The sequence below is a fragment of the Dermacentor variabilis genome, chromosome 7 (genome assembly GCF_050947875.1).
Source record: "Dermacentor variabilis isolate Ectoservices chromosome 7, ASM5094787v1, whole genome shotgun sequence".
Lineage (NCBI taxonomy): Eukaryota > Metazoa > Arthropoda > Arachnida > Ixodida > Ixodidae > Dermacentor > Dermacentor variabilis.
In genome coordinates this window covers 10583414-10609684 of record NC_134574.1, presented here as the reverse complement: position 1 = coordinate 10609684, position 26271 = coordinate 10583414, and the positions used below count along the sequence as shown (strand labels likewise).

The 26271-nt window shown below is 44.8% G+C and overlaps 1 protein-coding gene across 4 annotated transcripts in view; it reads left to right on the top strand.

Moving 5' to 3' along the window:
- Plc21C (Phospholipase C at 21C) overlaps positions 1-26271 on the top strand; it is a 571303-nt gene that overhangs the window by 438662 nt on the left and 106370 nt on the right. For all 4 annotated transcript variants that reach the window (XM_075698222.1, XM_075698223.1, XM_075698225.1 and 1 more), the window contains exon 17: positions 7305-7373. In XM_075698222.1, coding sequence (XP_075554337.1) covers positions 7305-7373 — 69 coding nt within the window. The remainder of the gene's footprint in view (positions 1-7304; positions 7374-26271) is intronic.

Sequence of the window (26271 nt, the reverse complement as noted above, 5' to 3'; positions counted from 1 at the left end):
CTTATTTTTTGCTCATGAACATTGAAAGTAACTCCCACTGCTGCTTGGTCTTGGATATACAGTCGCACCCACTTATAGCAATATTCAAGTGCCACGAAGATTCCATTGTTATAACCGATAATTGTTATAACTGGGTTGCATGGAAAAATCAAAATGGGGGATGGCAAAGCTGATGTGAGAAAACTATAATGGCTGGGAGGCTAGTGCACCTACCTTCCTCCGCCCGGCTGCCGATTGTGTTCACTCGTTTAACTGCTTCCTGGGTGCTCCGATCACGTGTCACAAGCCACGGCTGTCGGCGTTAAAGAATGGCACTGCTATAACAACTGCAAAGAGGGGTCTCAGGTCGCAAGCGATATGCGAGCCCCGCTGAGGCACCCCTTTGGTGGCCCCGAAAGGGGACTTTTAAGATATGTGAGAAGGTTGCCATGGCTGCCTTGTCAGCTTGAGAAATCCAGAAGAAACGCTTTGGCAAGATAGCCACCAGCACCTCGCCATGTACTTCTCAATGGCTTGCACGAGAAATTTGTCAGCCTTGCATGCTTTGCGCGAAACTTGCTGACATCCTTCTCCAAGGCTCCCAGGTGCTCCACATAGTGCAGCGGAAGGTTCCCTGCGAAAATGAAGCACCGGAGAGACTGAACCATCTGCCGAGCCTCCTGTGATGACAACATTGAGGCAGCCTGCCTGCCCTACTGCTTCATCGCTGCCGCACTCGCTATCTGATGCAAGCACGTTTGCGATAATCGTGTCATCGTTATAGTCGAACCCACTTATCGGTATCGTTATAAGTGGGTTCGACTGTACACCAATCGCAAAGCTAACCCTAAAACCCTGTGTCGCCTGGACACGAAACCACGGTGTGCCTCACATGTGTCAAAGTGCTCGTTACGCATTTTTATTGAAGATGTACGGTAGAAATTAATGCACCAAGGAGGCAAACTAGACTGTGTGGATATATGCTGTTCCGCCATAAGCACACTTAATTGTACTGCAAATTGCATATGAATGTGCCCTGCCACAAGTTCATTATAATTAACAATATGCAGTTTAAACCTCCGATCCTTACATGTGGGCAATGAGGCAGGCAGATGTTGTCAGACTTTGGAGCTGTCTTCCTGTTGGAACCAGTCCCCCTACCTTCTCAACCGCCTGGAGTGAAATATTTGTTACTGCGCTCTGGAAGCACTTGTGCACAGCTCTTCATGACTTGTACCTGTGTACATTGATTGTTTGTATGGTGCTGTAATCACACTAATCACACAATCACACATTGTATATATATTTTTGTGCCTACCAATGTGTTGCTCATGCATTTTCTTCTTTTTTTCTTTTTTTTTAAATTGTGACTCTGCTTTGTCTTGTACTTTATCCAGTCTAAACACCCCCCCCCCCTACAATAATGCCTCGGCTCGAGTGCACACAGTATGCAAATACAGTAAAACCTTGTTAAACCGTACAGGTTTAAACAGTAGTTTCATTTTAAAAGTACTAATGTCAGATCCCCGACTCAGCAGCCATTGAATATAATGCATTTTGTGCCTGTATAAGCTGTACCAGCTTATTGCATACGTATCAGTTAACGCGTAGTATTTCCACTTTTCATCGCGCAATCGCAGCAGTACGTCGTCCCCATTGGGAGGCCCGTCAGAACAACGGCGTCCAAGCGCCCTGTGCATTTGCGTGTGAAGCCACATTGACATCATTTCGGCGTCATGCAAGCAAGGACTCGCATCATGCCGAAGCTCGGGAAAAAAAGCACTGGGTGCTCAGTATAGAAGAAAAATTAGACATCATTTGTGCTGTTGAACTTGGCACGAAGAAGTCGGCGCTGGCACATGACAGGCATCTACTGTTGACTAGAATGTGTGGCACTTGGAATGCAAAAAAGTTGCTCGGCAGTGCTGCTGCAACCACGAAAAGATGCCAGCTATGAGGTTTGGCTTTTCATCATCGTTACCTGTGTTGTTGCCAAAGTGTTGCCTAACTATAGTGATGAGGACAACACGGAAAGCGACAGCACGAGCGATTCAGTCCCAACAGTAGCAGAAGCTGCATGTTATGTCAGCGTCATGAATGCAATCATCCCAACGAGAACAGCACCCTGCAATGAAAAAGGTGCCCCGCGACTTCAGGAGCACCGCCGCATCTGCACACGGAGAACATGCAATGCCAACGAGGAATTTGCCATGCGAGTGTTTGCTGAGAAGAGGGGCTGACTGATAAGGTGGCTCGCAGCTTCAGCAAGCTTGAGGCTACTGTCATCACTGCTAGGCTGCCACGGCATCAAACAAAAAGGAAAATAGCAGACTTTCGTCGCGCGAAGTGAATAAATACTACTCATTTTTGCCCTTTCTTCATTGCACTCTCTTCGAGTTCTGTGTTTGACAGGTAAGTGGGCGATCTCATGCTATTTCGGTTAAGCAGTACTACCGTTTAGTATGTACTTTTTCCATGTTCAGACCAACTGCGATTTAACGAGCTTTCACTGTAAATAAATAAATAAATAAACAAACAAACAAACAAACAAATAAATAAACTAGAAAGTCCGCAGGCCTCCTCTTGCGTGCTGCTTAGCACTCCGATGTGTCGCGGCCGGTATGTCCTTTCGTTCTCAGCCCTTCCCCTCTGCTGCTTCCTGCATTGCTCATTGCCAAGATTAAACACACACTTTTAGTTTTGGAAGTGGATTTTAGCTTGTAGAACATCCAACTTCAGTCACATGTAAAAATTCAAGCACGAATGAAATGCCTTCAGCGCAGACCCGTGAATCGCACAGCGATCAGTCTTGCACATCGGTGCTACAAAGAAGGGCCCTTCCGTAGATGTGGCATGCGGTGGTTTTATCCAATTCAAATTGTAATGTAAAGATCTGTCCAAGTGGAGGTTGACCTTGGATTCGTTTTGGCTGCTCTCGAAATCCTAAAATGGCATTTGTGATAACAAATGGCCACAGTTTGCACAAGCCATCCACATGTGCAGCGAGCAAAACCGCAAGAACCCTGCTCATATTTTCTCCATAACACGTACTGCCCTTGAGATTCAGTCTCTTGTTTGACAGCATCTGCCAAAACAGTGCTGCTTCAAATTGGTTGGCTATAAATATTTATGAGAACACGAGGAGCTCTCGCGTCTCCATTAGGAGAAGTGCACTTGCAGGGGTGTGACATGGCGCTGTGTTCGATATATCAAATCTGGCGGTGAACTGAATTTCTATGTACGCTAGTACATCACTGTACTTTTGCATAGGTTTTCAAGGGGATTTTACAGCTGTTCAATATAGACAATAATTCGATATATCCGAGTTTGGTATATCCAGGTTCAACTGTACATTGCCAATGACGACATACCACTTTGATTACGAAACCTCAATAAATAAAATAATAATTTAAGCGCTTAGGTAGTATCAGTGAAGTCACATGTTTTGGGCATGTTGGAATCTAGCATTGCATGAATAACTGGCAGAGTGGCTAGTTTAGGCTTTGTCCAGTTCACAATGGTTGCCGAGTCATTCAAGAAACGTAGAATATCAATTTCAGTGGTGCACATGGAGGACATGTTGTGGTTTATAGTGATAAACAGCTGTCTGAGAGTGATGACAGATACCGAGGGTGAACAGATACTGTCTATCTTTACTCTGGTTGTGTGATCTATTGTCAAAACTTTTTAGTCCACAAAGTCGCCAATGTAAGGGGAATCTCGACGATATGATTCTGCTTAATACGTTTTTCAGGATAATATGTGTTTTCCTCTTTTTCTGGCCAACGTCCCGTAGGACCAATATATTGTTATACGGTTATTGCAATTGCCTTTTCACCTTGAATTGGCTAATACGACCACAGAAGTGGGCTTTTACTGGTAGTTCTAAAACTCACAGCTTTATATTCAGGTGCACCAGCTTAAAGAACATTCCAACGCAATGTGTTAGGCCCCAGCCACACTGGAGGAAAAACGCACGCCACCGGTGGTGCTGCAGACGGGCGGTGCACCGCTGTTCACAGGAAACGCCACAGCTTCTTTCTTTAATTTCCAGAAGAACATTTTTACTAACATTAAAAAGAAGAAAGTTCAGCACAAACTGATGAGCTATTTCACCGTTGCTGAATAAAAGCGTGTTGGCTGCGGCTCCGTGGAATTGAGCGGTGCTGCTCTGCATAACACACTATGCGGAAAAGTATCGCTTGGCACCTCACGACCCTTTGCTATTGAGTTCGTCACCGAGTATGCCTATTTTCATACATTTTGGCCTTGCTTTAGATAATATGATTTTCAGATTATACGCTTTATTTTCCAGTTCCCGTGAAGATCGTATCAACGAGTTTCTTTTTTGGTTAAGGCCTGTGGTGTAGTTAAGTTGTCACTACTGGCAGCTTTTTTTGCTGGCCTTCTGGTTGGTCTAGTGTTTACTTTAAGATAAATTAATTATTGTATAAAAAGGCGAGTGTGTCAAGCACAGAACCATGCAAGATGCCAGGTGGTCCAATAATGACAGTGGAGTCTACAGATCAGAGGTAATTGAACAGGGAGTCAAGGAAACTAAACGTCACACTTACGCAGCATCCAGCGCACAGCATCGTCACACTTAAAGTGTGCTTTCTTTACCTATAATCAAAGATTGCAGGGCATCGTTAATGATTCTTTTTAGTGCCCCTTAAAGCATGTCTCCACAAGCAATGAAATGAAAAATCCGAGTACATCTGAGCACTTGTTATGAGTTGTGAATGCGAAAGCATTAGTGTCCAATTGAACATTTCTGAGCAGTCCTTCGGGTTTTGCTCCGCAAGTAATGTACCATAGCGGTACATGCTGCCCAAGCCAGCAAACAGCAGCTTCGTGCGATGCCAACGCCGCATGCCACTGATCCTCTGCGTGACGAGACGCCGAGGAAGCAGCAGCGGCCACCAAGGCAGAAACTAAGCCCAGTGGGGTTGAGAGAGAGAGATATGGACTGTACACTGGCTTCTGAGAGCGAGAGCAAGGGCGACATGGCATTGCGGCAATGCCCTCTCCTCTCACGCAACACTTGGCACATTAACTTGGCAGCAGGTGCTTCTTGTCACCCGCTCTACTCCGTCGAAACGTGCTTGTAACATGGCATTACATCCAATGAGAACTTACCTGCCGTTACACTGCTACAGATGGCATACGCCAGCTTTTTCACTCAATGGGCCAGTTGATGTGTTTGCATCAAAATGGGACCCTAAGATGCAAGTGTGCATTAGTGAGGAAGCCCGGGTAGCTAATATTGTAATAAATGTGAATAAACAAACTTGGGCAGGTCATGTAAGGTATGAAGCTGACATCAGAGTAACAAAATCACAACAGCTAAAGGGAGGAAAGTGCAGTCGAGACGTGTAGTTTTGCTGGCATGATGTACAGTTGATTGATACGAGGACAGAGTACTTGGAGATCACATTTGTCTTCTACTGGGAATGTAATTGGATGATGATTGTCATCATTATCAATGACTAAAGCACATCTTGCACATTGCAAACACTCTAAAATTGCCTAAAAAATGGCATTTTCTAAGCAGTTCATCAAAGGTTGCCTCAAAAACCTTGACTGGTTGTTCTTCAATTACAGCACTTACATTGTGACATGTGTCAGTAGTGTCCACATGGTGCATGTGGCATTTTGTTTACCAGTATTGGTTGTGGTTGGCTTAGAAGACGAAGCATTATTGTCCTGGTAGTTGAGAATCTGCTGAACTATGTGGGGCGTAGACACAATTACGGCCACGCGAGCTTGAACAGCTGTAAGACTGCTGATGTCTCGTGTGACGTCTCATAATCATTTCCTTAACCAGAGTGATCTGTCTTGCATCAGAGCAGAGCCAGTCTCCGTATTCTTGCCTCCCCCACACAACCATGTCATCTCTCGTACTGTCCTCAGAAACAGTGGCTCATACCTGCTTCTGAATATTCTTCAAGAACGGGGCAGCATGTGCAGTGATTTCAGGGTTTTGCATTGGCAGTTGAAATATGCAAATCTGAAAGAAAAAGAGAGGAAATTGAGGAAAATACAATTGGCATCAGCAGGAAAACAGATGGGAAGAGCCATAGCAACATCATCATCATCATCATCAGCCTGGTTACGCCCACTGCAGGGCAAAGGCCTCTCCCATACTTCTCCAACAACCCCAGTCATGTACTAATTGTGGCCATGCCGTCCCTGCAAACTTCTTAATCTCATCCGCCCACCTAACTTTCTGCCGCCCCCTGCTACGCTTCCTTTCCCTTGGGATCCAGTCCGTAACCCTTAATGACCATCGGTTATCTTCCCTCCTCATTACATGTCCTGCCCATGCCCATTTCTTTTTCTTGATTTCAACTAAGATGTCATTAACTCGCGTTTGTTCCCTCACCCAATCTGCTCTTTTCTTATCCCTTAACGTTACACCTATCATTCTTCTTTCCATAGCTCGTTGTGTGGTCCTCAATTTGAGTAGAACCCTTTTCGTAAGCCTCCAGGTTTCTGCCTCGTAGGTGAGTACTGGTAAGACACAGCTATTATATACTTTTCTCTTGAGGGATAACGGCAACCTGCTGTTCATGATATGGGACTGCCTGCCAAATGCACTCCAGCCCATTCTTATTCTTCTGATTATTTCCGTCTCATGATCCGGATCCGCCGTCACTACCTGCCCTAAGTAGATGTATTCCCTTACGACTTCCAGTGCCTCGCTGCCTATTGTAAATTGCTGTTCTCTCCCGGGACTGTTAAGCATTACTTTAGTTTTCTGCATATTAATTTTTAGACCCACTCTTCTGCTTTGCCTCTCCAGGTCAATGAGCATGCATTGCAATTTGTCCCCCGAGTTTGTCCCCTGAACTTGTCCCTGAGTTTGTCCCCTGAATTTGTCCCCTGAACTCAGGGGGCCATAGCAACAAGCAAAAGTAAATAGAGAAAAATGATCGAATTAAGGACACTAGTGCTGAGATCTGGGAATAAAATTTTCCATCGCGATGTTAGCAATTCTGTGACCATGTCTAGTAACGGAGGCACCAAAACAGAACAAAAAGGATCATTGAAGTGGAGACCATACATCGACATAATGAGATTTCTTTTTTCACAATTTTGCGATGTTTGCTGCCATCCTCATTCCATCACACACTTCTCTATCATTTACTCTCACTCTTTTCTTGCTACTGATATGCACACATTAGCCAGCAAAAATACTTCCATGGATTATACTAACATTTTAATTTATTCAGCCACAAACAAAGAAACAGTTTTAAATGACCAAAACGTATTGCTTTGCATTCTTAAGCTGAATGCACAATGCAAGTATCGCTCTGTTGCAGGCAAGCTGGACCAAACGGTACGAAGCCTATCAGACGAGGGCAGCCAAGAAAAGACCCTGTCATTATTGGGTGAGCTTCTCACTTGCAGCTTGATTTGCAGAAGTGTGCATGTACCAGCAATTTTATTCTTACAGTATTTAAAAAGGGTATTGCATTCGGCAGTGCCTTATATTCACTCTAAATTCACAGCAGGATTGCATTGCTAGTTGTCATCATCGAGTAACTACTACACGCAGCATTGTATACTTGATATCTGTGAACTGCTAGTGTCAACCTGTGGCAAAACCAGTCCACGTAGTTGCAGCTGCTTCCTCTCTGTGCTAATAGGGGCACTCAAGAGAGGGTGTTCATCTTAAAGTGAACCTTTCTCTGAGAACTACTCTGTGATTATACGTGTGGCTGTCGCTTCTCTCTGCGAGTATAAGAAAGCTGATGCTTTTTTTTATTGGTGGAAGCACACGAGAGAGGAAAGTTGAGTCATGTGGCGCAACCGCCAGACAGTGTTGCCCTCCATGCACCTCTCTTACATTCCCTTTTCGTAACGGGATCAAGCGCGCGCTAATACGGGGGTGCAGATGAGTATGCACCTCCTCTTCTAGATCGGCCATGGCTGTGCATGGCGCGCGCATTTGCTAATGGCCTCATGCATGCTGGAAGCATTGGTTCCCCTGCCCTCACGTCAGTGGCACCATTAGCTGCTTCATTATACACCGTGGCCCTCACGTTGCGTTCTTGCTCATGACAAATGCAGCATGCAGTTCCAGCAGACAGCTTATCTGCCACTGTGCGAGAAATCTTTCGTTTGTCTACTTCAGTGCGTCTGATGTAAAGACACATGAAATCTCTTGAAAATAATATCATCAGAAGTGATCACTTGAGAATACTGCCCTGAATACAAGTTACCTTTGCAAGATTTTTGTGTGCCATCGCCGCTGATGGCCATCATGAGCAAGTTACGGGCTGCGTTCATCTCTGAAAATCACTGCATATTTATTATTGTGGTCACCTTATCAACATTGTCGTCTTACCAAAGCTTCACTTAGTACATTGATTCCCACAGTGTGTGAGATCTGCCAGTTTTTTTCTTCTGTACAAATAAGCCAAGCAAATGCTCCTAAGTATATTAGTGAACAAGGTGAACAAAAATGTGCAACTTCAGTCAAACCCACTTATAACGATCCCAGATGTAATGATCTATTGGTTATAATCACCATGTTTCAGTGAATTTACGATTTGCCGACCCTGCCTATTGAAACTGCTTCCAGGTACATATTGGCCTCGAGCTCCACCACTGGAAATGCTGGCGCCACCGTCGGCGTGACATGCTATTAGGAATCATGTGGACATAGCGGCCGCATCGGCTGCTTCGGGAGCACCGAAGCGAGCTGAAAACGAGAGTTTAAATTCCCTCGTACGCTGCGGTCCTCATTTAGTGGCGAGGTTTTCCCACTTCGAGTGTCTCCTTTACAACGTTTGAAAGCACTAGAATAGGTAGTGGCTGCCTTTGAAGGCGCGCAACATGGTAGGCTACTGCTCGGTGCCGTAGTGCCGGACATACGCAACGGAGCCTGGTGTCAGCCTTATTCACACATAGCCACAGGACAAGAAGCTGCGTGAAGCTTGGCTCGCGAAACATAAAACCGCCAAACGGTCATCGGCTACAACTTGGGTATGCAGCAAGCACAGACGCGAAGATTTTTGCTACGGCGCCCGGTCTGCAATGTTCGGAAAACACGCACTGAGACGCTCGCCCGAGTCCGCGGCCCGACTAATGTCATGACGGTTTGGTCTATGAACTTGTCGATGCTATAGATACTGGCAAGTTCACTGGAATGGAAAGGGAGCGGTAAGACGCACATTAAAAAAAGGCATGGCATATGGTCATGTTTGTATGTGTTATCAATTAATGCACTGGATTACAAAAAAGAAGCAGCGGGAATCGCACGCTGAGAACACCGATAAACATACACTGCGACGCAACTGGAGAAATAATATAGAAACGTCCAAGAATATAGAAGAAAAAAGATTGAATCGTCGCGACGGCACATCATAGGCGTCGAAGTCTCTACAATGAACTTATTTTTGAACAGCTCTGATAGCGCCCACACAACAATGGTTGCTTGTATACTGTCAAATGCTCATATTCTGCGGCTCATGGCATGGTGCGAAAACGCGCACGCGGCGAAAGCGAAACTGCGCGGACAAGCATGCAGACGTGCAGTCAGTCGCTGCGAATCTGTGCGATAGCTGCATTGAGGTTTCATTCTGTTACGCTCCATTTAGTTATACAAACACTATAAGAACATATTTCACATAGTTTCCTCTCAGTGTTTACCTACCTTTCACGCAAAAAGCCGGTTCGGGAGACTCCATCGCGGCGACAGCGCGCAGTGGCGTTTACTGTACGTATTCGGTAAAGAGATAGCGTCTGTAAACGATTCTGTGCTTTCAGTTTGCCCAAGATTATTACTTAGACAGTAAAAAAAACTTCTCTCGTTTCGAAAGTACTTACAGAAATGTCCGGGAGAGCTCGCGCGTGGTGTTTTCAGTGAGCGATGACAGCAAAACCTATGAGGAGCGCGCCACGTGATCCCTCATACTACGCCAGCGAGGCGCTTTCGATAGATGGCGACTCCGTAACTCCTCGCCGCCAATAACGAATGTTTTTTTAAACCGCTGTACTGTTACGACAAATGGTTCGAGCCGAGTCAAGGTAAAAAGAGGGTGCACACAAAGTGCCAAAGCACGAAAACACGACCAAAGTGGGCGCATAGCAGCACTCCCCCAATCCAGTCCAACTGCGACAAGGATACAGCTTTTCAATAAGTCAACACGGATTTCGGAAGCTACGAAGAAGGTCACTTGCTTTCAAGGTACGCCTCCAGGGAGAGGACGTACAGCAAAAACAGCATGGCGCAGGGCATGCAGCGTGTGCCAGTACAATATCGGGTGCCACGATGGCAGCATTCTCATTTTTGCACAATTGTTCGTGTAGCACGACATGCATTATGCTTATCTCAAGGATTTGGAATGACCAGCTATGTCCTTCCACCATGGGAACGACAGCCGCTCAAGTGTTTCTGTCGTTACTGTTCATATTCGCGTGGCCTGAGTGGGCGAGAACACTGCACCATACACTGCCACCACGCAATGTTTGCAAAGGATCAAAAGTTACTATTCCATTATCAGGAGACCATGATTCAGCGGCACTTTGTTTACACTGATAACAGTTCAAGGTGATGTTCTACCTTTCGAACATCGCACATTTTTGTCCGAAGTGATGTAGATAATGTAACTTTATGGCTCTTGTGTGGCTTAAGCACAGTCATAATGCCGAGGCCATGGTGTCCGAGACCTTCACAGAATGGCGGCAAGTCGCAGTAGTTTTCATACCTTATGTTTCCCGGCAACTAGGATGCTTCACTCTTTTGGGAAAAAAACAGTCATGTTGCGCTGGTATTAAACTGTATCACAAACCCTTGAATAGCAAATTACGGCTGCGCGTGCAGTTTTGACATGACAGGTGATCGGAACTGCATGCCACACTTAGATGGGAATTTCTAGCAAGGTGTGGAAATGGACCGGGAACAAGAAAGACACTGAAAATCTTGTTTTTAGACCGGAGTGCTGCCGGACTGTAACTGCTGGCGCCAGCTTCAGTACGGTGAGTTTTCAGTGGTTTTTAAGGACGAGTCCATATATAACTACCTACTGATATAACGACCAGCTTTCGCAGAACTATCGAGTTTGTTATAAACGGGTTTGAGTATAGTTATAGAGGCAATATTCACTTATAATGTTGCTAGAAAAGAAAACACCAGTCATTCTTGATTCGCTTTTATTGCAGTATGAAATGTTCTATAGCATAAGCTGTGAGAGACATGACCCTCTAGGTTATACTAAGCACTGCACTATAAGAAAAGTTTCTGTTGAAACCTGGACATGTAAAATCTGCAGTTCAAGTGACCATAAATACCAAACTGTTGGAACATTGAGTGGTGCTGTAATAGCATAATGCCATCTGGTGCAACCTCGTAGACCTGTAGATCAGGTCTACGATTTACTGATGATGTGGCCCAGGAACAGAAGCTCATCGTAAGTGAAGCGTCACTTTTCCGGCTTCAGAGTGAGCCCTGATGACTTGATGGCCTCTAGTACTGTCGCAAGCCGCCTAAGGTGATTGTCGAAATTTGCCGTGAGGACGACGACATCCTCCAAGCAATCAAGACAGGTCTGCCACTTCATTCCTGCTAATACCGTGCCCATCACACGCCGGAACGTTGCAGGTGCCAAGCACAGTTCGAATGGCATGACCTTGAACTTGTAGAGGCCATCTGGCGTAAGGCAGTCTTCTGCTGATCCCTCTCGTTCATTTTGATCTACCAGTACCCGGTCTTGAAATCAATCGCCGACAAATATTTAGCATTGCAGAGCCAGTTCAATCCATGAGAGTAGGTATACATTCTTGTTTGCGATCCTCAGTCAATGATAATTGGTGCAAAAATGCAGAGTATCTTCCTTCTTCACTAAATTTACAGGAGATGCCCGTGGATTCTTGGATGGCTGGATGATTTCATCATGCAACGTTTCATCAACTTGTTTATTGATCTCTTCCCATTCTTATGCTTAAAGTTGGTATGGGCTTTGATGGAGTGGTCAAGCACCTTCTTTGGTTATTATGCGATGCTTTGCGATTGCTGTTGGCGTAATCCTTGATAACATTGAAGAGCAGTTTTTGTATCGTTGAAGAAGACATTGGTGCTGTTGCTGCCCACTCATGGGGATACTTAGATTGATGTTAAAGGCTGGTTCGGGAGCTATGGCCATCGAGGTTGATGTGGCAGAATCCAAAAGGACAAGTGCATTGTTTGTTTCCACGCTTTCCTCGATGTAGGCGATCATCATGCCGTTGTTGAGGTGTTTCTACATCTTGCCTGAAGTTTGTCAGCAGGACCTTCACTTTCCCTTGAAAAAGTCGAGCAATTCCTCTTGCGACACAAATTTCACAGTCCAGCAGAATGTGGGTCACCCTTGGTGATACCTTCTACATCTACAGGTGTTTCGGTACGGATGGAAATTATAATGCTGGAGCGAAGTGGAATGCTGACCTGGTCTTCTAGCATATTTAAGGCATGTTAACCGAGTGCCCAACACAGTGGCGTCGCTTGGTCTATGCACAGAATTATTGACTTGGATCTTAGGTCGATGACTGTGCCATGTTGGCTGAGGAAGTCCATGCCGTCTTCCTGTGTGCGTTGTTGCAAGATAACAAATGCCGCAGGGTAAATCCGGTTATAAACTATAATTCTTGCCGTGCAGATTCCAGTCAGTGTTTTATCATATGTCCTCTAGCTTTCCGGATTTATTTTATTTATTCATTTTATTGTACCTGCAAGACCGAAGTATTACTGTAACAAGCATGTGATGCCCCCTCGGGCATCCTGGGCGGATCGTGACAATTACAGAGGGGAGTGGGTAAAAAACATATACATGAGGGAATAACAAAGCAGCAAAAGGTGGTTAGTTATTACAGCAAAATTGATTAGTTAATTGTATCCAGGAGTGATGATGTCTGATAAGGCTGAATGAAAGTTTGAGTCGCCCTTGATTGCAACGACTGCACCGAGAAGGTGGTTCCATTCCTGAGAGGTCCTAGAAATAAATGATTCGTGACAGGTTCTGATGTGGCATTGAATTTCAACCTTATGGCTATGATCAATGTGAGAGGAAATGTAGGTAGGAGGTGACATAAGATTATCGTGCAGGTAGTAATTGTGGAAATATAGTTTATGAAATAAAGCAAAGTGAAAGCACTTAGGTCAGGCTGAGAGAGAAGCAAGTAGTTACGCTTGATGTGTGGCTGTGGCTATAATTGCTATAAATGAAATGTGCGGCATTGTTTTGGATTAGTTCAAGTGATTGAATAAGGGTTTCGAGGTGCGGGTCCCAGATGGACGAGGCGTACTCCATTTTACTTCTAATAAGCATTTTGTATAAGATTAGTTTTAATGATGTAGGAGCAGAAGAAAAATTTCAGTGAGGATAACCTAGCATGCGGTTACTATTGTTAATTACCTTATCGATGTGCAATAACCAGGAAAGTGATGAGGTTATGTGGATGCCTAGGTATTTATAGAATGTTACAGCTTCTAGGGGAGTATCATTAAGTTAAAAGTTTGGTGGAGGAAGATTGTTGCGAGTTACATGCATACATTTACATTTAGTTACGTTAAGTTACATTAACCATATGTCACACCAGTTAGAGATAGCGTTTATATTGTCTTGTAAGAATTTGCTATCAGATTTGTCTGAGATTTCGCGGAGGATAACACAATCATCTGCGAAAAGGTAAATGTTAGAAAAAAACATAATTGGGTAAATCACTTAATGTAAATGAAAAGAAGAAGAGGGCATATAGCTGATCCTTGGGGCACACCAGAGTCTACGGGATTAAATGGGGACAAATGATTATTTGACACAACATACTCTGGCCGATTAAGGAGAAAATGTTTAAGCCATGCAAACAGGTTAGGATCAAGAATAAGTTTACTAAGTTTAAATAGAAGGAGTTTATGACACACTTTGTCGAAGGCCTTGGCGAAATCAAAGGAAACACAGTCTATGAATGAACCTTTGTCGAGAATAAGATGAATGCTGTGAGTGAAAGAAAGAAATCCAGTTTCGCAAGAGAAGCTCTTTCGGAAACCATGTTGTGCTTTTGTGAAAAATGAATTATTGTGTAAATGCTTTGCTAAGTCTGAGTACAAACTATGTTCAAGAGCCTTGCAAGGAATGCTGGTAAGGGAAATGGGGTGGCAGTTGAGAGGCGAATTTTTGCTACCGGACTTGTGAAATGGGACCACCTTCTCGATCTTCCAATCTACAGGTAGCTGATGGATATCTAAAGATGGCTGAAAAACTTTTGAAAGCAGCAAAGATGAATAAACAACAGTATTTTTCAGAAATTTCACGTTAACCAAGTCAGCACCAGGACTTGATGACAACTTTAGATCTTTAATTACATTTTCGACCCCAAGAGGTTCAATGATATAAAATCCATAGATGGGTAATTACAACACTCAAGAATTGGAAGCACAGGGTCATTAAATACAACAAAGTTGTTACAGAACACAGAATTAAGGACATGGGGACATACATCACAGGTACCGGTGAACCACTGGAATCAATCAGCGTGACCGAATTATCCTTGGAAGGGTTAATAACACGCGAAAACTTTTTAGGGTCATTCGCAAACATTGTGGGCAAAGTGTGTACTTGGAATGCCTTTTTGGCAAGTTTTATAGCTTCTGTGTAAGTATTGTTCGCCTCCTCATAGGCATCCCATTTTGGTGCTAGTGCACTTTTAGCGGCTATTCAGTACAGTTGTTTCTTCTTTTTTTTTTTCAGTTGGAAAGCCTTCTTAACTTGGGAGTTGAATCAGGGCTTCTTAACATTGCAGGATATTATATTTGACGGAATAAACATGTCTGTGAGCACACACATGCAGACTGCATGTGTGTGCGTGCGCCAAGGATTTCCCAAAATAAAGAACGTACTTGACATCACAATCTTGCACAGGAGTTTGTAGCCATGTTTCCGTTAATGCAATAATACCAGCATCACAGCTATCGATGAGCAATTCAAGTTTTTCGCATTTGTGAAACACACTTCTAGTGTTAGCAACAAGCACAGAGGTTTGTGGTGCTAAGGATACACCACTGCCCCTCGCGCATTGCTATGTAGTAGGGTGATGACTTCGTAGTAAGCACATGGAAGTTATATAGCCTAGTGCCCCTTTCCAGTGTCTTCACAGTGGCCGCTGCTTCTGTAAATAATTTTGCAACTCTCTTGAACAGGTTGAGATTTAATCTGGCAAAGAGAAGAGTTCTTGCTTCAAAACCCTCATCAGGAAGCAAATTTTTCTTCTGGTATGTTGAGGTCAGCATGGCAGAACAGGTGAGACATCTCCGCCATGAAGATCACGATGTTCTCATTCGGTAGATGCATGCGGGCTTCTAGCAAAGCTTTGGCCTGTTTTTTTTTTTTTGCGCAACGCTCATGAATATCTGCGGAAGTGGCTGCGAGACAGGATCCACATTGTTGGGGCAGACTTTTGATTCTCGAACAAAGTCCTGGCGGTTTGTTGCAATGAAAAATAAATGTGCCGCAGCTTGTCTTCACAGTTCAACCTGCCAAACATAGCAGTCCTTTCGAAGGTCTCCAGCCAGCTTTCCGGGTCTCAAACGATGATCCGTGAAAGGGCAGTGTCTCTCTGGATTGTTGTACCACGATCACTGCAGGCAACACTGGGCCTGTCATTGTTGCTGTTGACTGGGTCATGATCTTCTTGGTCTTCTCGGTAGATGTCCTTGCTCCGGGGCAAGGTTTTGTAGCCTGCAGCTAATTTGATAATCCAGGACAACGATAGTGAACTCCTTATCTGTGGAGTCCACTATCCTGAACTATCCTGCCTATCGACTATCAGGCAGGATAGTGCCTACACTATCCTGCCTGTCCCCATCTTTATTTGTGGTCAATATGATATCCTTATCTGTGGGCTTGTGTCACGGTTTGATGGGGGTGTTTGGTACATGAATGATAAAGAACTTCCACCAGGTGTCACATTGTAGTGATGATGAAGAACAGAGTAACAAAACTGTGAATTGCAAAACTAACTCTTAATTGGGCGAACCTGTACACAGAAAAACAAGTTACACTCAAAGTGCAACGATAGTGGCGAGCACAGTTGGCATTCATCGAAAATCTGATCTGTGGATCAGACATATGGGCTACTTATACTTGGCCCATTAAACCTTTCAGCGTAATCCCTGGTGCTCGCATAATTTCTAGAATCAGCACCACTATTCGTATTGCACAAGCAATCTGATTACCCAAGACTCGGCGAAAAATATAGACAATGTATAGAACCAGCAATAACATTCTATAAACTTCCTATACAGAAAGGAGTGTCTTGCACTGAGCGATGACTTTCAACATTTGTTAGCCGGTGAAATGCAGTCACCAGATAAAGATAACCAACTCTGCATGTCTATATATAAACATTTGTGCTACACAGGATTTAATCTACTTTGCGTAATGTTTTTGTTGTCAGATCATAGGATTGCATCCATAGAGAATAGGGCAGTATACTGCCACGTGGTGTTGTATACAGTGTGTAAAAGAAGAGGTGAGCCCAGAGATGTACTTCTCGTTGAGATCTTTCGGAAAGGACTGACTCTGCTTCTACTACTAAATACTGCCAGGTATTTTCCACATACGTCATGAAGGTACAACGTAACTCTCACCCATGCAACAGGTCCCTCTAAGAATCAGAAACATGAGCTCTGTGGTGTCGACATTCCCTACCACTGGGCTAGCTACGTTATCAGGGATTGCCTCTGGAAGACATGATGGTTTGACCAACTCAGGAGGTATGGCCACTACGTCCTTCCTAACACACAGGTGCCAAAGTTACTCCATAGCGACATCATCGAAGATGTCGAAGATTTCCTAGTCAACATTGAACACGTAACTGCCTTAAACCAATGGCATCTCACAGTGAAGCTTAAGAATGTATTTAAGCTTTAAGAGGAAGCTTTAGGTTGGTTACTCCTATATAAATACATATAAAAGGAGAATTCGTTTTTCTCGGTAACCTCTGCACGAAATTCGGCGAGGTTTGTGGCATTTAAAAGAAAAGCCTAAAATCTAGTGACCTTTAGTTTCAAATTTTTTATTTAGATCGTCAATCTTTTTTAAAAATTGGCGAAAAGTGAAAATTGTCAAAAAACAAAACTATGAAGTTTACAATTCTGTAGCCCGGCAAGGAAAAATGATACCACAATTCTGTGATATGCATCTAATAGTACATCTAAAGAGGACAAAATTGATACGTTACACACGAATTTAAAAAAAATTTAGTAATATCGAAATACAGCTTTTGCAGAACTCTTGTACACAACATAACAAATTCACGTAATATAAACTGACAAATCGAATTCGTCCGCTTTCAATGATTTAATGAATGCTGTTTACAGAACAGTGATACCTGTTCTTGATGTAGAATTATTAATTTGTAAACTTCATGCTTCTATTTCTTTCAAATTTCTGAATTTTTGAAAGTTCTTGTAACAAAATTCAAGCCCTAAATAGAAATTTCGCTTCCTACAGTCACTATAATTTAACTTTCTCTCTCAAATATGACAAATTTCATTAAAATTGGTCCAGGGGTTATCTCAAAAAAGCATTTTTGCATTTTACATGCATTTGAATCGACCGCATCGGAGTTGGGCCCGAGCTAAAGCTTCCTCTTAAGGACAACATGTCTATGTGTTTTGAAAACAGCGAGGAGTAACTGACATCGTGGCACAAATTCTGTGAACAGCTGCTGATGACTTACACGAGTGCTGATTGCCATGAACAAGTGCAACAAGTGACTTAAGTATGCATTCAGTCACCTAATGAAAACTAATGGAAATATCAAAGAACCGATACACCTTTTCAGACATGTGGACCCAGGCATAACAGTTAAGCTGCCACCATTATTGTGGTGACGAGGATGAATTTCACTCGGCATCTGGCAGAGAACTTGCTGAGCTCCCAGCTAGACGACCACGATTTTCGCACATTCCTCAGCCGTCATCACCGGGCACCCGCCATGCTGGCTCCCTGGGTAGGCACGGTGGCTCATCACCGCTCAGCTGCCACAACAGAAAAGAAACTGTGTCAGCGCTTACGGAGAGTCCTCGGGCTGGAGTGAGAAAATGCTAGTTTATTTGTGCACATGTGAAATGTACTGTGCCACACTTTTTGGCAAATAAGCCTGTTTAGTTGCTAGACAATACTGTCATGAACATCTGAGCTCAGTAACATTTTTGTACTCACAGCATTAGGTCCACAGTTTCATTCAGAAACATAGTTTTAATATGAAAGAGCGTAGGTTAGGGCGTGTTGGTTCATAACTGAGGTTTTTTAGCGCACGAAAAGGGATGCAGGACAGTGGCAAGACGCAGACACAGCGCTAACTTCCAACAATTGTTTTATTCCACGAAGCGGTACACATATATATAGGGAACAGACACCACCGTACGCATGCGCATATGTACTGAGTTTTAGTAAGATGAGACAGCAACGAGACACGTGTAGGATGATATCGAAGATGAAAAACGACCATGCATAGGCAAAAAAATTTTTTTGTAATTGCAAGATTAAAATGTCATCTCTATCAGGCCACCCTCTGTGTCACGTTTAAAAAATCGAATTCTTTTTTTGAAAGATCAATTGAAGGCGCGCTAACACAAGCGCTCCCCAAACTAGCGATCTTCGCCGCTTCAATTATCTCACATGTTGTTTGCGTCGGGCTTCTTCCTATCACCGTGCACTGTTTATAAATGGGGCTGCATCCATGTTTTCTGCAGTGAAACGCCAGATGCCCCACTACTCCAGTTCGCACATTATTTGCGTGTTCACGCAACCTATCATAACCGTTTGGCCAATGTATTTTTTGCCGCACGACAGGGGTAGTTCATACATGATATTGCTCTCACAAGGAACGTGACATTCCTTGTGATTTGTCCGGCAACTGGGCTTCTCAGAACCACAGTAGCTAGCCCTGCACAAGGTGGACAGCTTGATTCATGCTGAAAAGATAACGCTTACATTTGCGTTATTGCCAACCTTCTTCAGTCTATGCGAGATATCGTGGATGTACGGTATGATTGCGCGTTTCTGCTTCACTCCCGCATTTTCCGGTGAAGTACACCGCTCATCCTGTCGCCCACGTTTTGTGGTCTTAAGGAGACTTTCGGCCACAGCTGTGATGATATGCTGTGGAAAACCGGCCTGTTTCAGGCGATTCACTTGCGCCAGAAAGCTAGACAGACACTTGTGAGGACATGAGCGGCGAAGCACATTCATTAAGGTTGACTTTGCGATGCCCCTCTTAACTAACTTTGAGTGGCCCAATGAAAATGGCAGTAGCGGCTTGTTCGCCCTTGGTTCATATGCCCAGCATATGCTCAGCAGGTGTGGATGTTGTGTCGTGAGCTAAGCCATCCAGGCAAGCCGTGCCCTTAAAATGTGTGAAACAGTTCCTTTGTGAAAATAGCCTGGCACTGCTTCCTGCAGATAAAGAAGGTGGTTTTGTTGTCATCCCGCATAATTCGTTGAAACAGAAGGCAGATGAGGCTTTGGATTTCGTGTTTCATAGCAGGAGTGATGTCTCACTTGCGAAAGTGAAATCAGAAGCTAAGAAGCTTTGTCAGAAATTAAACTTGAGTAAACTGGTCCGCGAAATCAAAAGTAAAAAATCTGGGAGCCTTGAAATATTTTTTTTTTTCGATCTAAACCCATAAACGAGAATGGCCACTGCATATTATAGTGTCAGAAGGTGGAACTTGGCAAAAGTCCGTAGGTCTTTTTCTTCAACGCAAGTTGAAATTGCTACCAGTGAATGATCCTTTTCTGACGAAGAACTCAGAAGAAGTAATAGGTTACCTGAAGACGCATGTAGGCAGTAATTTGAAAGCTTTCTCTATAGATGTAAAAGATCTATATTATTCACTGCCACATAATGAGTTACTAGTATGTGTTCAAGAGGCTATTGGTGCTTACGATGAACTGAAGTTCGTAAACACCATCTGCATATCTACACAGGGTTTTCTTGAACTATTGTCCACGTATCTGCGCTTGACGTCCTCCAAGTGGGATGGAAGTGTTTATCTTCAAAAACAAGGAATTTGCATTGGTTCCTGTATTGCGCCAATTTTAAGTGACCTTTAGCTTGCTCATGTAAACAGGATACTGGATGCCAAATCAGAAAATTCAAATGTAAAAAAGGTGTATAGGTACGTTGACGACTACCTTGTGCTTCTCGATCCAAATCCTAGCGGGGAGGTTTGTCTTGATGTCACGCAAGTGCTAGATCTTTTCAACAAGTGTTTACAACCGCTCACTGTTACACATGAAACGCCACAAGATAGTACTTTGTGATTTCTCGATATTAGAATGTTTTTTGAAGGACACCAGGTGTGCTTGGCATATGAACCAAGGGCGAACAAGCCACTACTGCCATTTTCATCGGGCCACTCAAAGTTAGTTAAGAGGGGCATCGCAAAGTCAACCTTAATGAATGTGCTTCGCCGCTCATGTCCTCACAAGTGTCTGTCTAGCTTTCTGGCGCAAGTGAATCGCCTGAAACAGGCCGGTTTTCCACAGCATATCATCACAGCTGTGGCCGAAAGTCTCCTTAAGACCACAAAACGTGGGCGACAGGATGAGCGGTGTACTTCACCGGAAAATGCGGGAGTGAAGCAGAAATGCGCAATCATACCGTACATTCCACGATATCTCGCAAAGACTGAAGAAGGTTGGCAATAACGCAAATGTAAGCGTTATCTTTTCAGCGCCAATCAAGCTGTCCAACTTGTGCAAGGCTAGCTACTGTGGTTCTGAGAAGCCCAGTTGCCGGACAAATCACAAGGAATGTCACGTTCCTTGTGAGAGCAATATCGTGTATGAACTACCCCTGTCGTGCGGCAAAAAATACATCAGCCAAACGGGAAGGTGTGTAAATGATAGGTTGCGTGAACATGCAAATAATGTGCGAACTGGAGGAGTGGGGCATCTGGCTTTTCACTGCAGAAAATATGGATGCAGCCCCATTTATAAACAGTGCACTGTGATAGGAAGAAGCCCGACGCAAACAACACGTGAGATAATTGAAGTGGCGAAGATCGCTAGTTTGGGGAGCGCTTGTGTTAGCGCGTCTTCAATTGATCTTTCAAAAAAAGAATTCGATTTTTTAAACGTGACATAGAGGGTGGCCTGATGGAGATGACATTTTAATCTTGCAATTACAAAAAATTTTTTTTGCCTATGCATGGTCGTTTTTCATCTTCGATATCATCCTACACGTGTCTCGTTGCTGTCTCATCTTACTAAAAATCAGTACATATGCGCATGCGTACGGTGGTGTCTGTTCCATATATATATGTGTACCGCTTCGTGGAATAAAACAATTGTTGGAAGTTAGCGCTGTGTCCGCATCTTGCCACTGTCCTGCATCCCTTTTTGTGCACTAAAAAACCATAGTTTTAATAGACAGGCATATTCAAAAGGTTGCCTTCTTTTTACCTAAACTTCTTTAAATGCCAGCCAGTTTTCACAGATTTAAACACAGTTGCCACTGGCCAGATTTCCTTTAAGTGTCATTAGTATGTCAAGTGTACATGGTTACATGAGAGCAGGACATCATTGAGTCCGGGTTGGACGATTGTCTGTTGCATGGGGCCATGCAATGACTAGTAGCAGGTGGCCAAGCAAGCTAGAAACATGCTTTCCTCACTTGTGACCGCCTCCTGTGTGTTGACGTCAAAATCAAAACTGCTTCTTAGAAAAGACGTTGCAGTAAATTATTGATGGTGCTCCAAGGCTTACCACTATCTTTCCTATGTCTCTTAGATCCAGGGCCTTCATTTAAAGCAAAAAGATAAGTCAAATTTGTCACTCCTTTAATTGACTTTCAAGAATTGAAATAGAGCACCGATATGTTGCAGAGAGTGTTATATCATTCTACTTGTTAGCTTTATTTATTATACTTTATCAAACATAAGTGTGAGATGTATTGCAGGAAAACCAACTCTTACGAAGATTTAATTCTGTGAAAGCTTCATTTCCAGTCACAAAAATGTTTGAACAAGTCACGTTAAGAGGAGCAGATACATTAATATCATGGAAATTTCATTGGAACTGAGCGCTCTTTAAGAATCTCGCACGAACAGTGGCACTAAATTTTCCTTATGCTTGGGACATGAACTCACAACCTACAGCATTCTTTTTGAAAAAAAATAGAAAAAAAAGCTCCTAAAATACCAAATTTTTCACAATGCTCAGTGGAAGGAATACATATTGACACAAGATGATTTCAAATTACGTGCGCCAGCCGCTTCCTGCGTCCGTCCAGCTGTTTACTGCTACCTGCGAAAGATAGCGGCAGTGAAGCGGGCAACACGGGCTCGCAAGGCACGCACAATCGGAGCAACTTGCTATGAGCGCAGGACACGAGGGAAGAAGAAGAAGTGCGGGACTGCGACGAAAGAGACTGCGGACATTTTAGCGAGGCTCTCGCTTAGCTGTTTGTCGGGCACATGTTCGCCCAACGTAAAGTTATTAAAGTAGCGTCACTCAACTGTGCGTTACAGTTCTGGTGCAGGTGCTGGGTATGATTTCAAGCCCTTCTCGAGTCAGAGAAAGGAGCCTGGACTCACGGTGACTTGGACCCATCGAATTGACTCCTGTTCACCAACGCAGCAGCCGTCGCCTACGTGGTGAGCCTCCGGAGTTTTCACCTTTGCCGGATTCTACCGGAGCATCAGCATCTGCTAACGGAAACGCTACCGAGATGGCAACTCAAATCACGCGAACTCATATCGTGGTGAACTCGCCATTGACGCCAGAGCCTTTCCATGGCGACACATTTGAAGACGCAGAGGACTGGTTGGAACGCTTTGAGCGTGTCGCTGAGTTCAATGGATGGAACGGAGAGTGCAAGCTACGAAACGTTTACTTCGCGTTAGAGGATAGCACACGAACGTGGTTTGAAAACCACGAAGTGACATTTGTCTCGTGGGATGCTTTCCGGCGGGAGTTGCTTGCGACTTACCCGAGTACCGACCGCAGGGAGTGGGCCGAAGCTGCCCTGCAGGCAAGAAACCAGCGGAACAATGAAAGCGTGGCCATGTATGTAGAAGACATGTCCCGCCTATTCTGCCGAGCTGATCCAAACATGAGCGAAGACAAGTAACTACGCCATTTAATGCGAGGCATAAAACAGGAATTGTTCGCAGGGTTGGTTCGGAGCCCGCCGCGCACCGTCGCTCAGTTTTGTTCTGAGGCGACAACAATGGAAAGCACCTTGCAACAGCGATCAAGGATGTACAACCGGAAATGAACATCACCTCCGTAGGCTCAGTTCCAGCCGCCATTGGAAACAGCATGGAGGTCAAACGGGAGATTGTGCGATCTGTAGTGCGAGAAGAGCTTGAGAGTCTACAGCTTGACCACAACGCTCCAACTTGGACCCATCGAATTCGCTGGCAGACGTGGTTCGCAAAGAGGTCAGACAGGCGTTCCGGGAACCACAGCTGAGTGCGCAGCCCCAAGCGCCATTACTGCGCCAGCCGAGCGTCTCGTATGCCGATGTGCTGCGGCAAACTCCCGGACGTGCTGACATCGCAGCCACTTCCTCTGTGAATAGCTCGATGCCTCGAAATACGCTGCCGCCACCCGAAAGAAGATTTAGGAAGACCGATCTATGGCGCACTCCTGACCGAATATCTCTCTGCTACCACTGCGGCGAGGCTGGCCACCTGTACAGAATGTGCCACTATCGCCAGGCAGGGCTTCGTGGTTTTCCGGTGAACGACCTTGCCCTTGAAATGGTGAGCATCCATTTGAAATCGAAGAGTACCTGTCTACTCGTCAAAGCTCCCCATACGCCTACCAGCAACACCAACCTCGATCAGCAGCGCCGTTGAGGCATCGGTCACCGAGCCCCCGCCCATCTTCAAGCTCCCCAAGACGCCGCTCACAGAGCCCGCGTCGGGAAAACTAGAGTCAGCAGCCTCGGGAGGTAAGGCCGCTGCCAACGCAAAAAGAGAAAAACCTCCATCGATGATTCTGAGTGACGACGAGGGACTCAGAAACCAGTGCCATAAGAGCAACCTTGCTTCCGATTTACGTGTGTTTGTTGATGGTTACGAAGTGAACGCGTTAGTGGATACAGGTGCGGATTACTCGGTAATAAGTAGTGAGCTCGCCAGGAAACTGAAGAAAGTGCTGACTCCGCCACAAGTTCGCACAGCAGGAGGACACCTCATCGACCCGATGGGCAAGTGTACGGCTAGAATAGGAATACGAGGCTTCACGTACGTCGCCAGCTTTATCGTGCTTTCCGAGTGCTCAAGAGACTTGATTATTGGCATGGACTTCTTGCAGGATAATGGCGCTATAATCAACTTGCGGGAATCATGTGTTTTCTTCTCAACCAAGCACGCTATCGCAGCATTCAACACTGCAGAAAAATTCGACGCCCTTTGCATTGCCGATGACGGCGTGATGCTTCCTTCGAGATCCAGCGTAGCAGTCATAGTCAGAAGCGACGCGTTCAGCGACTACGAAGGAATTGCAGACAGCAACACCAGTCTCCTACTCGAAAAAGGGATCTGCATGGCAAGAGGCCTTGTTCAGCTGCGTGGCGGATGTGCCAACGTTTTCCTCACTAATTTTGGAAATGAGGTGCAACATGTTGCGAAGGGAACCGTTATTGCCAGCCTTAATAACATCATCCAAGTTACAAATCTCAGCATTCCGGAATCTTCACCATCGAATTTCCAAGATGTGGATTCTGTCCTTGCAGCCATCGACATCGAACCAGGCCTATCGCCCAGACAGAAGGAGCAAATAGAGACCCTAGTAAGAGAATTCGCCGAATGTTTTTCAATGTCATCTAAAGTCCAGCGGACGTATATTGCTAAACATCGGATAATTGTTGACGAATCAGTGAGGCCTATTTGCCAGCATCCCTACTGAGTGTCACCAAAAGAGAGGAAAGCCATCGGAAGTCAAGTTAAGGAAATGCTTCAAGACGACGTAATTCAGCCGTCGGCAAGTCCTTGGGCGTCGCCTGTGGTACTCGTATAGAAAAAGGACCAAACCTTGCGCTTCTGCATTGATTACCGAAAGCTGAACGCCGTCACAAAGTGGGATGTGTACCCACTTCCAAGAATCGATGACACTCTAGCTAGACTACGAGATGCCAAATTCTTTTCCTCCCTGGACCTCAAAAGTGGCTGCTGGCAGATAGAAGTGGACGAACGAGATCATGAAAAGACGGCATTTGTGACGCCAGACGGACTGTACGAGTTCAAAGTGCTCCCATTCGGCCTTTGTTCCGCACCTGCCACATTTCAGGGGATGATGGACACTGTGCTCACCGGTCTGAAATGGCAAACCTGTCTCGTTTATCTTGACGATGTCGTGGTTTTTTCTACCACCTTCGAGCAGCATGTAGAACGACTGCGGGCTGTGATGGAAGCTATTAGGTCAGCAGGTCTGATGATAAAACCGCAGAAATGTCACTTTGGCTTTCGCGAGCTTCTTTTCCTCGGCCATGTCGTCAGTTCAGAAGACTGCGGCAGTGGAGAAATTTCCAAAACCAACTGACAAAAAGGCTCTTAGGCGATTCTTAGGACTTTGCACCTACTACAGACGCTTCGTCAAAAATTTTTCAAGGATCGCCGAACCACTAACGCAGCTAACAAAGGAAGACGCCCCTTTCGTCTGGTTGAATGAGCAGGAGAATGCTTTCAGTGAGCTCCGAAAGTGTCTTCAGAACCACACAGTTCTTGCTCATTTCGATGAGGAAGCCGAAACTGATATTCACACAGACGCAAGCAATTTAGGCCTCGGTGCCGTCCTCATTCAGTGGCAAAATGGAGAGGAACGAGTCATTGCGTATGCCAGCCGAACACTTTCGAAGGCTGAGGTGAACTACTCAGCGACAGAAAAAGAATGCCTCGCGATGATATGGGCCATCAGCAAGTTTAGACCATACTTATATGGCCGACGATTCCGACCTATCAGCGACCATCATTCGTTGTGCTGGCTGGCGAATCTCAAAGACCCATCTGGACGGCTGGCAAGATGGAGTCTACGGCTGCAGGAATGCGATATAACGGTCGTATACAAGTCCGGTCACAAGCACAGTGATGCACATTGCTTGTCATGTGCACCAATTGAATACACGGAATCTACGCTTAGGAAAAATGAACAGGATTGCCCGTTCCTAGGAGCTGTGACATCACAAATGGCTCAGCATCAGCGATCCAACGCGGAGTTACGCCTGCTTATTGATTACCTAGAAGGACATCCTGTCGACATTCCACGAGCTTATGTCCGCAGCTTGTCA